Here is a 14041-nt window from a genome sequence, read left to right on the forward strand (position 1 = left end):
AAGTCAATGCACTGGGTCGCCTCTTGGTGTTCTCAATATCATCCACTACAAATGCATTACAAATCCGCTGCTGCAAATGGCTGGTACTAATTACAGAACTCGGGTGAGCGGTTCCTCCCTGGAGCTCCCTGCGGCAATCCTCAAAGTCACAATACTCGAGGGGAGAGGAGAGCGACAGGGGAGACAGATGAGGCTGTGGCGCACATCCCTTCTCACATCTTTCCCCAATCATATTCAAAACGGAATTCTGTAAAGCAGCTACCTAGAATTGCAAAGTGACTGAAGATAAAAAAGGCAAATTTTACATTTGTATCAAGATTAGCATCCAATGGTTGCTCCGCCTAAAATTTGTTTCCACGGACACAACTAGACTGTGCTCCCTCTCTCACTCTCTTTAACTCCAACAAGACTTTGTTTCCTTTCTTTGGACACTCAGCATGCCAATTTTCTTTTACTTGCTTTCTGCCAATGGATTATATACATGTTTACTGATGGCAAGGATCTTGTCTTAGCCCATACACTAAGTCCAAGATGCTTAACACTGAGCCTAATACACAATAAGCCCTCACTCCACACACCAAATGAAACAAAAATAAATAAATGCAACAACAGCCTGAATGCCGGGATCTTAACACAAAAGCAACACTGTCCAACAGAAAAATAATGCTGGCCAAAAATGCAAGTTAAACATGTAACTTTAAATTTTCTAGCAGGGGAGAGCAATGAGAGAAAAAATGAGGACAACTGTAAATGAACAACAATAAAAATTTTGTTTTTAATTTTCTAGTAGTCATATTAAAGTCAAAAGGGAAAACTAATGTTATTGATTTTATTTAACCCAATATATCCAAAATAGTATTTCAATATGTAACGAATATGAAAAAATGAGATACTTTACATTCCTTTTTTGTACTAAGTCTTCAGAAGCCAGTGTATACTTTATGCTTACTACACACCCTAGTCTGGACCGGACACTGCAAAGTGCTCAACGGCCACACAAGACTGGCAGCTGCCATTCGGGACGGTTTACAGAACAGTATTACCGTGCAGCTCCACAAACTCTACAGTTCATAAAAAAACGCTCATAAAAGGAAACATTTTGCATTAGAATAAAGAACTCATTTAACTTCAAACTTTCCATGTTACCTCTTTATATTTGTTTTTCACAGAACTAAGGAAGTAAGTATTAAATAGGTGTACATTCTCCCCTTTACACGCTCTTTTGGATAAATGTCTAGGCCTGAAAGTACATCTTCAAGCCAATCTTTATCCAGAGCCATATTTTTAAGGAACATTTAACAAATACATGAACAAGCAGTGCTACTTTAACAGGGGTGTCCAACCTTTTGGCATCTCTGGGCCACACTGCAAGAAGGGTTGCCTTGGACCACACATAAAATACACCATGACATGCAACAACAAAAAAATCTCATAATGTTTTAAGTAAATTTACAATTTTGTGTTGGGTCACATTCATAGCCACCCTGGGATGCATGCAGCCTGCAGGTTGCACACCCCTGCTCTAGAATATAGTACTCTGGGTGCTTTTTCCCCACTTATTTGAACAGATAATTAGTAGGTTATGTTGCTTAGTAATTATTATGGAAAAGCTAAACACTTCCCGTCTAAAGTCTACTTTTCACAAATATTATATAAACAAGTTGTAACTAGTGAGAAGATTCTGATGCTACCATGATGACGTTAGTACCAGGGACCCGGGCTCCCTCCTCCTCACTGGGTGGGCCGGTCTGCTCTGCACAGGGATCTAGGCACACAGCAGGTATCCAAACACCGCCCAGGTGGGGCACCAGCACATACCATCCAAAGAAGCAGGCCTAAGTCTCAGATAAGAAGGTTTATGTGGGCTTCCTACTCTCCTCACCTCACCACTCGACCATCTCACTGCCCACCCTCTCTGAGCCCTGAGACCAGCCCACAGGGCCTGAATCTGTGGACCCAGCCTAACTGATCCACTGGACAACATACAGCCCTTGGGAGACAGCCCAGGGAGCCAGAGCCTGCTGAGGCTGGCTTACCACAGAGGCCAGACACAGGAAGGAACTGACTGCCTCCCATGGGATCCTGCCCCCAAGTAACCAAGACCAACAGAGGTTTGGACACTGAGCAATCAGATTGGCATTTGTTCCTCTCCATGGAGCAGGAGGTGACTATGAAAAAGAAATAGAAGTCCCTTCCCCCAACTCATCCAGAATTTCCAATATCAGATGGAGTTGTTATTTCCCCAGATTCCCAGATAAGCAGCACTAATCTTTGAGGAGTGAGGTGCCAGACGGTTTGTTCGGAAAAAAAGCTATGATATAACCTCCTCAGAGGACGGAAGCAGACTGCTCTTCGTTTTCTCATGAGGCAAAATGATGTAGAAATGGGAGAGATCGCTCTATGAGAGAGCCTGGGAGAGGAAGAGTCCCTGAGACTTGTCAATCCTTGTGTAACCAGGATCTTTAAATAAAGTGCTTCTAAAATATATTATTGATCTGCAGCTCTCCCAACAATATCATATCCTGCACTCAAGGAAGTTAAAGCATCAATTATTGGGAAATAATTTGTTAAAGCATCAAAAGTGTTTGCTTTCTCCAATCACATCTCCCTTCAAAAGTTTGTTCTTTTTTATGAAAAAAGAAAGAATAAAATGAGAACTACAAATCTCCTTCCTTAAAGAACTGTGTTGCACTGAATTAGGTTCTCACCTCTATGTCTTCCCTTCAGCTCTGTGGATCTATTTTCCAGTATTCAATTCACATCAAGGATGGGTATTCACTGACTAAAAGGGTAAAAATACTAAGACCCCTAGACACACCTACAAGAACTTCTCTAAGCATAGCTGGTACCAAACTAACGAGGGTGGGTACTGAGCTGGGAAGACAAATGAGCAATAGGTCAGCCTGCTTTCCTGAAGCTGATGCAGGCCGACTAAAGCAAGGGAAAGGAGCAAGTGCACAGGGGAAAGCTATAAAGCATGAAGCTGTTTAAATAGCTTTCTGGGTGACACTGCAATGCCAGCGCTGACTTATTAAAACAATAACTGAGACGTGACTACACATAAGGAAAATGGGCTGGAAATATTGACTAGCCCTGATTGCTCTGTGTGTTTATATTGTTCCACATGACTCTATACCAAAAGTTTCCCCTTGTTTCAACAGGGAAGTGTATGAGCATCTCTTTCTCACCTCACTTCTAATTAATAGTACCTAGTATTCAGATGTGGGCAAACCAAATGTAGAAGAATTTATGAGGCAATGGTGGAGGGGCATTTGGATATTTGGCATTATTTCTGTGTGATAATGTTGGTGTGGTTTTAAGTGCCCTGATCTTTTAGAGATATGTATTACTATTTAGAGATAAAATAATGTAAGATATGAGATTTCACTTTAAAACAACAGAGTGAAAAGTTTAGGGAAATATGGGAAAAATACAATTGGCCAATTTATTGATGATGGTTAAGGCCAGTTCATGATGGTTTATTTTGTTATTCTTTCTACTTTAGTGTAATTTTAAAAATTTATATAATAAGTTTTTAAAAGTGTTCCTAGTAATCAAGGTGGTGAGAGCTCTTTCTAGGGCATTTTTGAGGGACTATTTCATCCCTTCTCAGCTTACCACTGCCCAGAAAACTTCAGCACCAAGGAAAAAGGACACAGCCATCCTCCTTTTCTTTAAGACTACAATCTTGGCCTCCATCTCTCTTCTTCTCGAGAGACATTTAGGTTTTGATCACCACCAAAAAAACAACATCCTTGAGGATACTGAAACTGACAGGAGACAGCCTACAAATCCTGTGGTTTACATTAAAAGTCTGAAGGCATGGTCACGTTCTGTACCCACAGGTTAACAGTGAGACCAAGCACACACTCAGTGAGAACTTACTTTAGCTCAAGTATGATGGGATGGATGCCTTATGAGACAACAAAAAGGCAATTCCATGGGGGAAGCAGAGAAGTGACAGTATAAAACAAGACAGTTCATCATCTCTGATTTGCTCCCTCTCAAAATTAGGGATGCCTTAAAATCATCTACATCCCTTTACCCAGCAATCCCAATTCTAGAAATGGATTTTAACAAAATAATTGGGCAAGTGCACAGGGAAATGTGGGTACTGATATTTATACACCTCTGACTATAACAGAAAAGAAAAACTTAAATGTCTGCCAGAAGGGAGTGGTTAAATAAAGTACTGATTAGACATGTGATGGAATTATATATAACCTTTAAAAATGCTAATGTCTGAGGTATACTATAGGTTTCAAACAGATTTTATAAAATCGTATATTTATTTATTTTTTTATCCTCACCTGAGGGCAAATTTTCATTGCTTTTAGAGAGAGAGGAAGGTTCCATTTAGAGAGAGACGAGGGAAAGAGAGAGGGAAAGATCGATTGGTTGCCTTCTCATATGCACCTCAAGTGGGGTTGGAACTCTCAACCTGAGTGTGTGCCCTGACCTGGAATTGGGCCTACGACCTTTTGGTCTGCGAGATGATGCTCCAACCAAGCCACACTGGCCTGGGGTCATATCTTTGTTTTAAAACAAAATGTATTGTTTTATGAATAGAAAAGAGCTGGAATAAACAATAAGATGTTAACAATGGTGTTTTCTAGCTCATAAAATTAAGAGTGATTTTTGCCTTCATGCTTTCTGAATGGTTTCAGGTTTTTTTCCCAATCAACATGAAATATATTAGAACTTCTCCAAAAACTATTGAAAACCATGAAGAAGTCCAACTAGGAAAAACAAGTTACCAGAGCTGGACAAACATCAAGGTAAAAATCGGAGCAAGCAACACCAGGCTCTGACATCTGACAGCCTAAAAGAATCAGCACTTTTCCATCTCTTTCAAAAGACATCTTGTACTGACCAACTACTCTGTTCTAGGCACTGCTCCAGGCCTTGGAGATGGGAATAAATAAACAATAGTGAAAAACCCCATTAGCTTTCAGTCTAATGGGTAGAAAGGACACACATACGCAAACAAATGCAGTACCAGGGAAATTCAGCCAAGAGGTATGCATGGTACAAGGGGTTCACAGCAGGAAGTGTTTAACCTGGCCAGGGTGGAAGGGAAGAAGGGCTCAGAAGCAGTTTCAGAGGAGGCACCACGGGATGAGAGACTAACAGTGAATGGATGCTCACCATGCAGACATGCTCTGAGGATATCATCCTGGCCATGTGGGATGTGAGCAGCTGTTGGGAGGGAGGTATTAAGCAGCCTAATCGTTTGGAGAAATGGCAGCACAGATGGAATATGGGGTGGGGGTGGGAAGGTAGGCAGGCCCAGGGTATGCCCGGAGGAGGGCCTCGAATGCCCCACTGAAGCATCCAGATTCCATCTGGTGGAGACTCGCTCCTTGACCAAACTTGAAACAGGCCCGTCTGAGAACCTTTCCTTAACCGGGCCTCAACCTCAGACTTCCATGTCAGTCCTTGCAGAATCTAGTTTTAACAAGGACGCTGCTAAGGCAGTATAGAGAGACTCTCCTAATCTTAAAATCTCAGCATGCTCAATACCCCAAATACCAGCATCTAAATACCTTGTTATCTATCCTGCCTTCAGCAAGGATCCTGTTCAGTCAGTTCACAAGAATGTACCCCCCCACTTTGATATCCTCTCTGAGTAACAACTGTCCATCCACATGCCCAACCTGTTCCACTTGTACCTGTGTTTGGAGTCGAGCTCAGCTTCTCTCCCTTATTGCAATAGTGTTGACACCTATCACAATCACATTCCTTACTATTTTCACCAGTGTCAGAATAATTTTTTTCTTAGCATAACCTGAGGGCACTGTGAAAATGGTGAAGGGTCTGGGCTTTCCCAAGACTGGTCGGTCTGACAAGAGTACAAAGAAATAACCACGAGTGGATCTTACAGTAACACACATTTTCTGAATGTCTGCTCTATGCCAGACACTGTGCTCAGCACTCCACATGCAGGATCTCCTGTAAATGTCACAATCCTAGAACGTGGTAAGTATTATTATTCCTATTTCACAGGCCAGGAAACTGGCACTGGTGCCCAAGTTCCAAGTTCATACAGCCATGAAATTGCAGAGCTAGGAGTTTGTCTTGGGCTGTATGACTTGTACCCAGGTTTGATGCTGGGGAGATAACATCATAATGAATCTAAAAGTCCACTGTCTCTCAGGCTCTCTGTAACAATTGCAAATAACCACAAATTCAACAACTCAATTCCTTCTAAAAGAAACTTGATTGATGTGCAGCAAATGGGTTAAAGGAGCTCTCTTAGCCATAAAAACAGGACTGTATGAAAAACCTGAGAGAAATCAGATGAAATTGGACCTGTCAAGGGGCTACTTTTTCTTTAATTCAGGAGAAACCATTTGGGAGTAGGTAGTTTTGTTTTTGCTTGTTTAATAAGTAGGCACAAGTGATAATTCTGAGGCAGGGACTGAAAGGCACCCAAAGGTGGAGGAGGTTTCTTATTTTGAAGGGGGGAGAAGAGCCGAGAATGGAAAACACAGTCATTAAACAGGGGAGTCAGGCCAGACAAGCACAGGTGGAGGCAGAGGGAAATCCCCAGTGATATCTAAGTTATATGAGGTAATTTAGAAACTGGCAATTATGAGACTTGATTCCAGGCAGGAAACAGGAGAGAAAGGAACCCTCAATAATCGAGATATACTTACAAAGCAACTGTACAACTACAGTAAGGTAGACAAAGACGTTAAAAACAGCTCCTGTCTCTGAGAAGCTTATAATTTACATGCAGAGTACACACACATGTGCACGCTCCTATATGCAATCACTGCAGATAAAAGGCACAGCAGACATGCTCTATAAATAAGGAAGTGGGAGATGAGCTCTGTCTGCCCTCACAGATGGTTAGAAATTCTACAAATAAGCAGAAGAGTGGCCACTCCAAGCAGGAGAATGGGGTGGACAAATGCTTAAGAAATCAGGCTGTATTGATAGAAAGGGTTTTTAGGGGATAGCCAGAATTAAGGTCAATAATTTGGGGGGGCAAAGATAATTCTGAAAATGAGGAAAATTACCAGGGAAATTGGAAATATGGGAGACAATTAGTATGTATTGAGCATTTTCTTTGTGCCAGATTCTGTTTTGACTTCATTTCATTTTATCTTAACAACCCTGTGATATAAGTATCCCCACTTTAAATGAGTGCACTGAGGCCCACAGAAGCTAAGCAACCTTTTAAAAGCCTTACAGCTATCTAGTGAATCCACACTCAGTTCTGTCTGACTCTCCCAGCTTCCTCTACCAAGTCCGTTCACTTATGTAGCACCGACAGTGTGCTCACTGCAGTAAGTAGCCTCCAGGGACATGTGCCAGGTTATGGCTACTCTCTTGTGTTCACTCATCCCAGGGTTTCAGAGGGCATATTTACAGGAAACCACTAATCCAGTGCCAGGTGATGTAAACATCTCTGAATTTAGGGCACAGAGAAATGAAGGACTGATATATCTCAACACTACTGTAAACCCCGTTAATACTCAGACAAAATAACTAAATAAACTATTTAAACCCTAACTTAAAATGTTACTGCTTTTAGATAGAAATGCAAAATGGTACAACCATCTTGGAAAACTGTTTGGCAGCTTCTTAGAATTAAATATGGAGTTACAATATGATCTATCTAGCTATCCCATGCCTGGGTACTTACCCAAGAGCTATAAAAATGTATCCTCACACAAAAAACTATTTGCGTAGGTGTAGAGCAGCTTTATTCATAATCATCCCAAACTGCAAACATCTCAAAGGTTCGACGGGTGAAGGGACAAACAAACTGTGGTACACCATCTAATGGAATACACTAAGCAGCAAAAAAGAATGAACTATTGCTACTTGCAACAACATAAAACGCAGAGTTAAGTAAGTAAAGGAACCCAGAGTCAAAAAGATACTTAATATATAGTTCCACCTTTATGACAATCTGGAAAAGGCAAAATTACAGAGGAAGACCAGGTAAGTGGTTGCCAGGGGTTAGAGAAGGGAGAAGGTCTGACTACAGTAGGGGAGGGAACCGCTTTGTATCTTGATTATGGTGGTAAGTGGTAGGCAGAATGATGGCCCCAAAACATGTTCACGCTCTAGTCCATGAAAATCTGTGAATATGCGAACATTGCAAGGTGAAAGGGACTTTGCAGATGGCATTAAAGTTGCTAATCAACTGACCTTACAATAGGGAGGTTATCCTGGATTTTGGGGGTGGGCTCAATATAATTACGCGGCCCTTAAAAGTGGAAGAAGGAGGCAGAGCAGTCGATGAGAGAGGCATGCCATGGAAGCAGAGGCAGGAGAAATTTGAAGCATGGGAGGGACCCAACCATTCCTGGCTTTTAAGTTGCACAAAGTGGCTAGGACCTGAGAACAGTCTCTAGAAACTAAGAGCAGCCCAGGCTGATGGCGTGGAAAAGGGGCCCTCATTCCTACAACAACTACGAACCAAATTCTGCCACCAACGTGAATGAGCAAAAAATGGATCTCCCCGAGATCCTCCAGAAAATAACACAGTCCTGCCAACACTACCTTGGTTTTTTGGCTTTCTGAGACTCTAAACAGAGAAATGAGCTGACCTGTCAGACTTCTGACTTATGGGTACTGTAAATAATAAACTTGTGTTGTTTAAGCCTCAGATATGTGGTAATTAGTTATAGCAGCAACAGCATATAATACAGCATAACTACACAACTCGCTGTCTTGGTCAAATCCCCTACATCAATAAAAAAGGACAGACAGAGATGTGACTGTGTATAAATGTAAAAAGAAAAATTTTTAATGTTCTTGCTTGTAAAGACTATGACTGTTAGACACAAAGAAAAGTTCTCATTATATTTCTTCCCTATTCATCCCTTAATCACCACAAGGATAACTCGGTCTTGGATTCTGGTCTCTGTCCCAGCTCCTGCCTTTGTCGCCCATCCACCGCCCAAAACTAGTCTGAGCTTCTGAAGACGGAAGCCACCTTCCACACCACTCACCAGCTCAGCATTGGTGGCTGATGTTTCACTCTGGCTCTCAAATAGGCTAGAACTTATTGTACATGGCCTCAGGCAGAAGCACCATCTTTAATAAGACCTGCTTTCCCAGGACTTTGAACTAGAGAATGAAAGGAAAGCCCCAAACTGAAGAATCTTATAGGGAACCTTACAGGGAACTCTCTAAGACAGTTTCCATCAACACAGACACATCAAAACCAATAGGCAGAGCCCAAAATAATGGATGACTCACCAGGATTTTTAGCAGACAATGGAAGAGAACTCCGAGAAATGCTGTAAATCCAATATACTTCTCTGGAGAATTCACATAGCTTCCCTCTGCTAATGACTAGGCCACCCCCACCCTCCGCTTCTAGCTCACCATCAGTGCGATTAGGTCTCCTAATTTTTAACAAAGCTGGATGCAGTTCTCCCCCAGTCTTCTTACACCATTTTAAATATAGTACATGCTATCTTACCTGGCCTGCTCAAAGGAATAGCACTTCTCTTTAAAATTATTTCTTAATCACTCCCCACAGCCTGCAGCCAACTAAAAGTCCATAAAATAAGTGAAATATACAAAGTAAAGATTTCTAGACTCAACAAAGAGATCAATAAATATGTACCAAGTGCCTTCTGTGGAGAAGGTGCTGGGAAATACCAAGGGGCAGAACATGGAAGGTCCTTTTCTCTCCGCACATGGCTTACAATGCCATTAGACAAATAAAACTAATAATCATCTGAGGCAAAAGATCATGTGATCATACACAAAATAAATGCTACAGGAGTTCCAAGTGGGGAGAGATAGTGGCTGGGGAGGTCAGGGAAAGAAAGCTTTGTACAAGAGCTGAAAAAAAAATGCAAAAATGGTGAAATTGATTCCTCCAAGACAGGACATTTTCTTAAAAAGAAATCTACAAACTCCACCTGCAAAATCTCCCTGTTAGCATGCATTTCCATAAGATTTGAACATGACTTTAAAGAGAAAAAAATAATTACCCCCATTTCAAAAACAAAAAGAACTTCTGGGATTCTGAATCTGGACTAACAGTAACTCCACAGAAATTTATTCTTTACTAGCTCTCTGTTGGAGGTGAAGGTTACTGACATTTCTGGATGGTTCTGAGCTTCCTTGGTTATCCCCATAACCTGCACCCCTGCAAGCAAGGAAGGGAGTACCCATTGCGTGGGGAGGGATTAGTCTCTCCCTGGAACTAAGCCATGCGAGCTGGTTCCAACTGAACTGACTGGGGAACCATTCTACTCAGTGTGCAAAGCGTGACACAGGCTGCCAGAACTGCCATTTCCCTTAGTTACACATTATTAATTAGTAGTGGGGAGGGTCCTAGAACATGCCAGCCCAAATCCCCACACACTTCAGCATTCAGCAGTTTTCTGTTCTGTAGCCACACTCACCAAACGATGTGTATAAAGGAATGTGCACAGCAACTCTGTCTAAATTAGCCCCAAACTGGAAACTATCCAGATGTCCACCAACAGTTAGTGGACAAATAAACCACACTGCCTTCCAACAATGGGACACTGCAGAACAACGCGGATGAACACCCTTTGGCCACAGGCCACAGCATAGATGGATTTGACAAGTGTAATGTTGAGCACAAGAAGGCACATATTGTTTGGTTTTATATATATGTATATAAAGTTAAAACAAAAAAACAGCAAAACTGACCTATATCCTTAGAAGTCAGAATACCGGTTACCCTAAAGAAGGAGCAATTCACGACAGAAAGGGATGTGATGGGGGCTTTGGGGGCCCTGAAAACATGTTTCTTGGTTCAAGAGGTGATTACAAGAGTGTTTACTTATAAAAATTCATCAAGCTGTATAATTATGGTAACACCTTTCTATATGAATGCTTTATTTCAATAAAGAAATTTATCTTAAAATTGAAAACTGTGCTATAGTAAAGGAATATAGTAAGATCAGCAAAAATTTAACTTCACAGTTGAAGAGCTACATGTGTATTTTCATACACAATTTTTATTTAAATTATTTATTTTATATGGTGACCATTTTATGGTAAAATTTATGTAATTTGTTTTAACTGATTTTGTCAATAACATATATTTAGATGGGAAATACTTACACACAGTAATGGCATAATATTAAAGAAAGTTAACCCTAAAATTAAGGATCTCTGCCTTATACACAGATCAAAAATGATGATATTCAGGGTGGGGCAGAAGTAGGTTTACAGTTGTTAAATGGGAAATAATATAGTAATTAATAAATAATAGAATAAACTCAGTGTTTCATATACTCACAACTGTAAACCTTACTTTTGCCCCACCCTATTTTATTCCACTTTGTTAGTCCTAGTCTGTTGCTCTGAGAAGAAAAAAGGAAGAAAAAGAAGAAAAAGAAGGAAGAGGAGAAGAAGAAATAGAAGAAACTTCTCTAGGCTGTTCCTTAAAACTTCTGAGGAAAACAAAGTAGGGGGGTCACCAGAACATGTTCTAGTGCTGCACAATTACTTGTTTTAAAAAACTGTTACAAGGCAAGGGGCAGGGACTACATGTACCCAGTAACTCCCACTTGAAGCCCAGATTGTAGGCTGATCCCAGCTGAGAGGTGTAACCCAAACAATTTGCCATGTGCCCCATGCACTTGCCATGAATATATCACTATCCCATATCTGCCATTAATTACAGCATTTTCCTCCCCATCAATAGTTGTAGCATACATCTCTTCAGTTTAACACTAAGCAGAGAGAAAACTCCTCTTTCCGACCCTCATAGATCACCCTCAGACTAAAGGATGATCCACACAGCATTTAGAAGTCACAGTATCCCGAAGACTGAAAATGAGGAGGGGAGAAAAGGTCGACAGGGGGAGCTGCCTTCCTAAGGGAGGAATGCGATGAAGCCCAGATGCCAAGGCCTAAGGTAGGTGGAGGTGAGTTGCCCAGCTTACTGGTACATTTAGCACCTGCTATTCCCCGGGCCCATCACTGTGGCACAACCTTGGTGAAGATTCTGGGGGCTGCCAGGGCCGGCAAACGTCGGCCTCTGGTTTAAGAAAGGCCTGGCAGACTCTGGCAGAGACCCTCCGTAAAATGTCACCTGTCAATCACTTAACCTAAATACACCAGCCACTCCCGGGAATGGGAGGGAGGAGGTTACTCTGAGCATGCTCAGTGATCGGGATGACATCACTTAATCAATGTTGGGGACGGGAAGGCTGCATCAGCAGCCTCTAACGGACTGCCAAGAACGTGTCCGCGGGGATCGGGAGGTTCCCATTAACTCGGTCCCTCCCCATGCGGCTCGCATACAAAGAGGGCACCATCCGCTACACAGGCTGGGGACAGCGGAGGGGTGGGGGAGGGGCAGAGGTCAAGGCTGATTTATTTTAGTTGATATATTCCTTTAAGAACTAAAAACTCATGGTATTCTCTCCTCCACCAGCAGCCCCAGCTGCAGAGGTCTTGTGGGGGGAGGGGAAAGGTGACAAGGTAGATCGAGAGGGAGGGGGGGACCCTAGCCACACAAAGTAACTTCTGCTCTTTGCACAGTGGGCCTATTGGGCTGCACTCAGGGACCTCCAGCCGCACAGATGTGGGCACAGCCTCCTCCCCACTTAGTACACAACATATCGAGGGTCTGCAGATACCAGGTTCGGGAGTCTCCCCATTAGGGAGGGGTCAGATCCGGGCTCCAGGTCCGAGGCAATCTGCGGCTGAGAAGAAGCTGGAGACACACCAGGCCTCCCGGGGACACCAAGGCCACCAGCGTTCCCTTGCATCCCCACCTTCGGCGTGCAAATCAAGGTGAAACGCCGGGGGCAGCCGCGTCTAGATGGCCATAGGAGACAAGGCTAGGACTTTTCCAGGACCTTTTAATTCTCCTTTTGCTAAGATCATGAGGAAAAGCAGTGTTCAATAAATCGAATTGATCCCTGGAATCATTTGTGGGTTTGTACAGCTCACACTTTAAAGGGGGAACCTGGGCACCCCGACTTGAGGGCAACCTGAACACACTACCCACGCGGCAGGATGAGGGCGGGGAACAAAAGGCCCACCCGGGCCCCCACCCCCGAACAATGGCGGCGCGGAACCCTTCCTCGCCCCCCACCCCCACCCTCACCACCTGGGGCCCTTGTCGCCCCTCCACTAGCCAGGGAGGGAACTATGATGCGTTGGCAGCGGGTCTTTCGTCAAGTCCACCCGAGAAAGCAGCCTCGCAGGGAAGTCCGAAGGGGCGGCCCGAGCATCTCTGCTCGGTCTGGGGCGTCGGGGCGCCAGGTTGCGGCGCGTAGCAGAGGGGAGGCCGGGCGCCCCGGACACTTACCCCGATTACCACGGTATCATCGCCTTTAAATTTGGGGATGAATTTGTCCCCGCGGAGGATCTCCGCTTCGTTGAGGGGCCGGAACCGGCACATCACTTTGATGCTGCATTCAGCTGGATCCGCCATCTCGGTCGGCGGCAGGGAGGGGGCGCGGGCAGGGGCGGGGGGCCGGGGCTCGGCACAACCAGAAAGGAGGCCGCGAACGCACCGCCTCCAGCAGCCTCCACGAAGCTTCTCAGCAGGTCATCGTGAATTCGGAAGATGGGCAGCTCCGGCAGCTCGGAGACCGGGTAGGTGGGCAGTCTATCAACCTCCGGCTCCGCCGACTGCAGATCTACCTTCCCTGGCCCCGCCCTGGCCCTGCGCTGCACCCCAGACCCACTGCCTGCGACCACGCGGCCAGACCAGGCGACAAGCAGGGAGCGAGCCTCGCCCGGCTCAGACCTCCCGGGCTCCTGCGCGCTCAGCCATCCTGCATCAGCACCAGCGCGCTCTCCGACCCGCCCCTCAGCCCCACGGTCCCGCCCTCCCTGGCCCGCCCGGGGCAATGACGTCACTGCAGAGGTCCGCCCAGGCTGCGAGGGGGAGCATCCTGGGACTTGTAGTCGCTCCACCTGCAGGTGGAAGGACAAGGATGCTTGGAGTTGGCTTTCTGAGACAGCACTGGTGCCAGGGTGCAACTTTCAGGAGCCTGCAGATCTGGTCTGTCTGCCCAAGTCAAGAACAGGATGGAGTTCATATCAAATACTCCCGGTTAAAATC

The 14041-nt window shown here is 44.2% G+C and overlaps 1 protein-coding gene across 1 annotated transcript in view; it reads right to left on the reverse strand.

Annotated features, from left to right (window-relative positions):
- Positions 1-13776, reverse strand: part of KIF5C (kinesin family member 5C) — a 149652-nt gene extending 135876 nt beyond the window's left edge. The window contains exon 1 of the mRNA XM_045861229.1: positions 13280-13776. Within this exon, the coding sequence (XP_045717185.1) occupies positions 13280-13405 (126 nt within the window). The 5' untranslated portion in view covers positions 13406-13776. The remainder of the gene's footprint in view (positions 1-13279) is intronic.
- Positions 13777-14041: the final 265 nt, after the last annotated feature.

This window comes from Phyllostomus hastatus, unplaced genomic scaffold, assembly GCF_019186645.2.
Source record: "Phyllostomus hastatus isolate PE091 unplaced genomic scaffold, TTU_PhHast_1.1 phas_contig_1, whole genome shotgun sequence".
Classification (NCBI taxonomy): domain Eukaryota; kingdom Metazoa; phylum Chordata; class Mammalia; order Chiroptera; family Phyllostomidae; genus Phyllostomus; species Phyllostomus hastatus.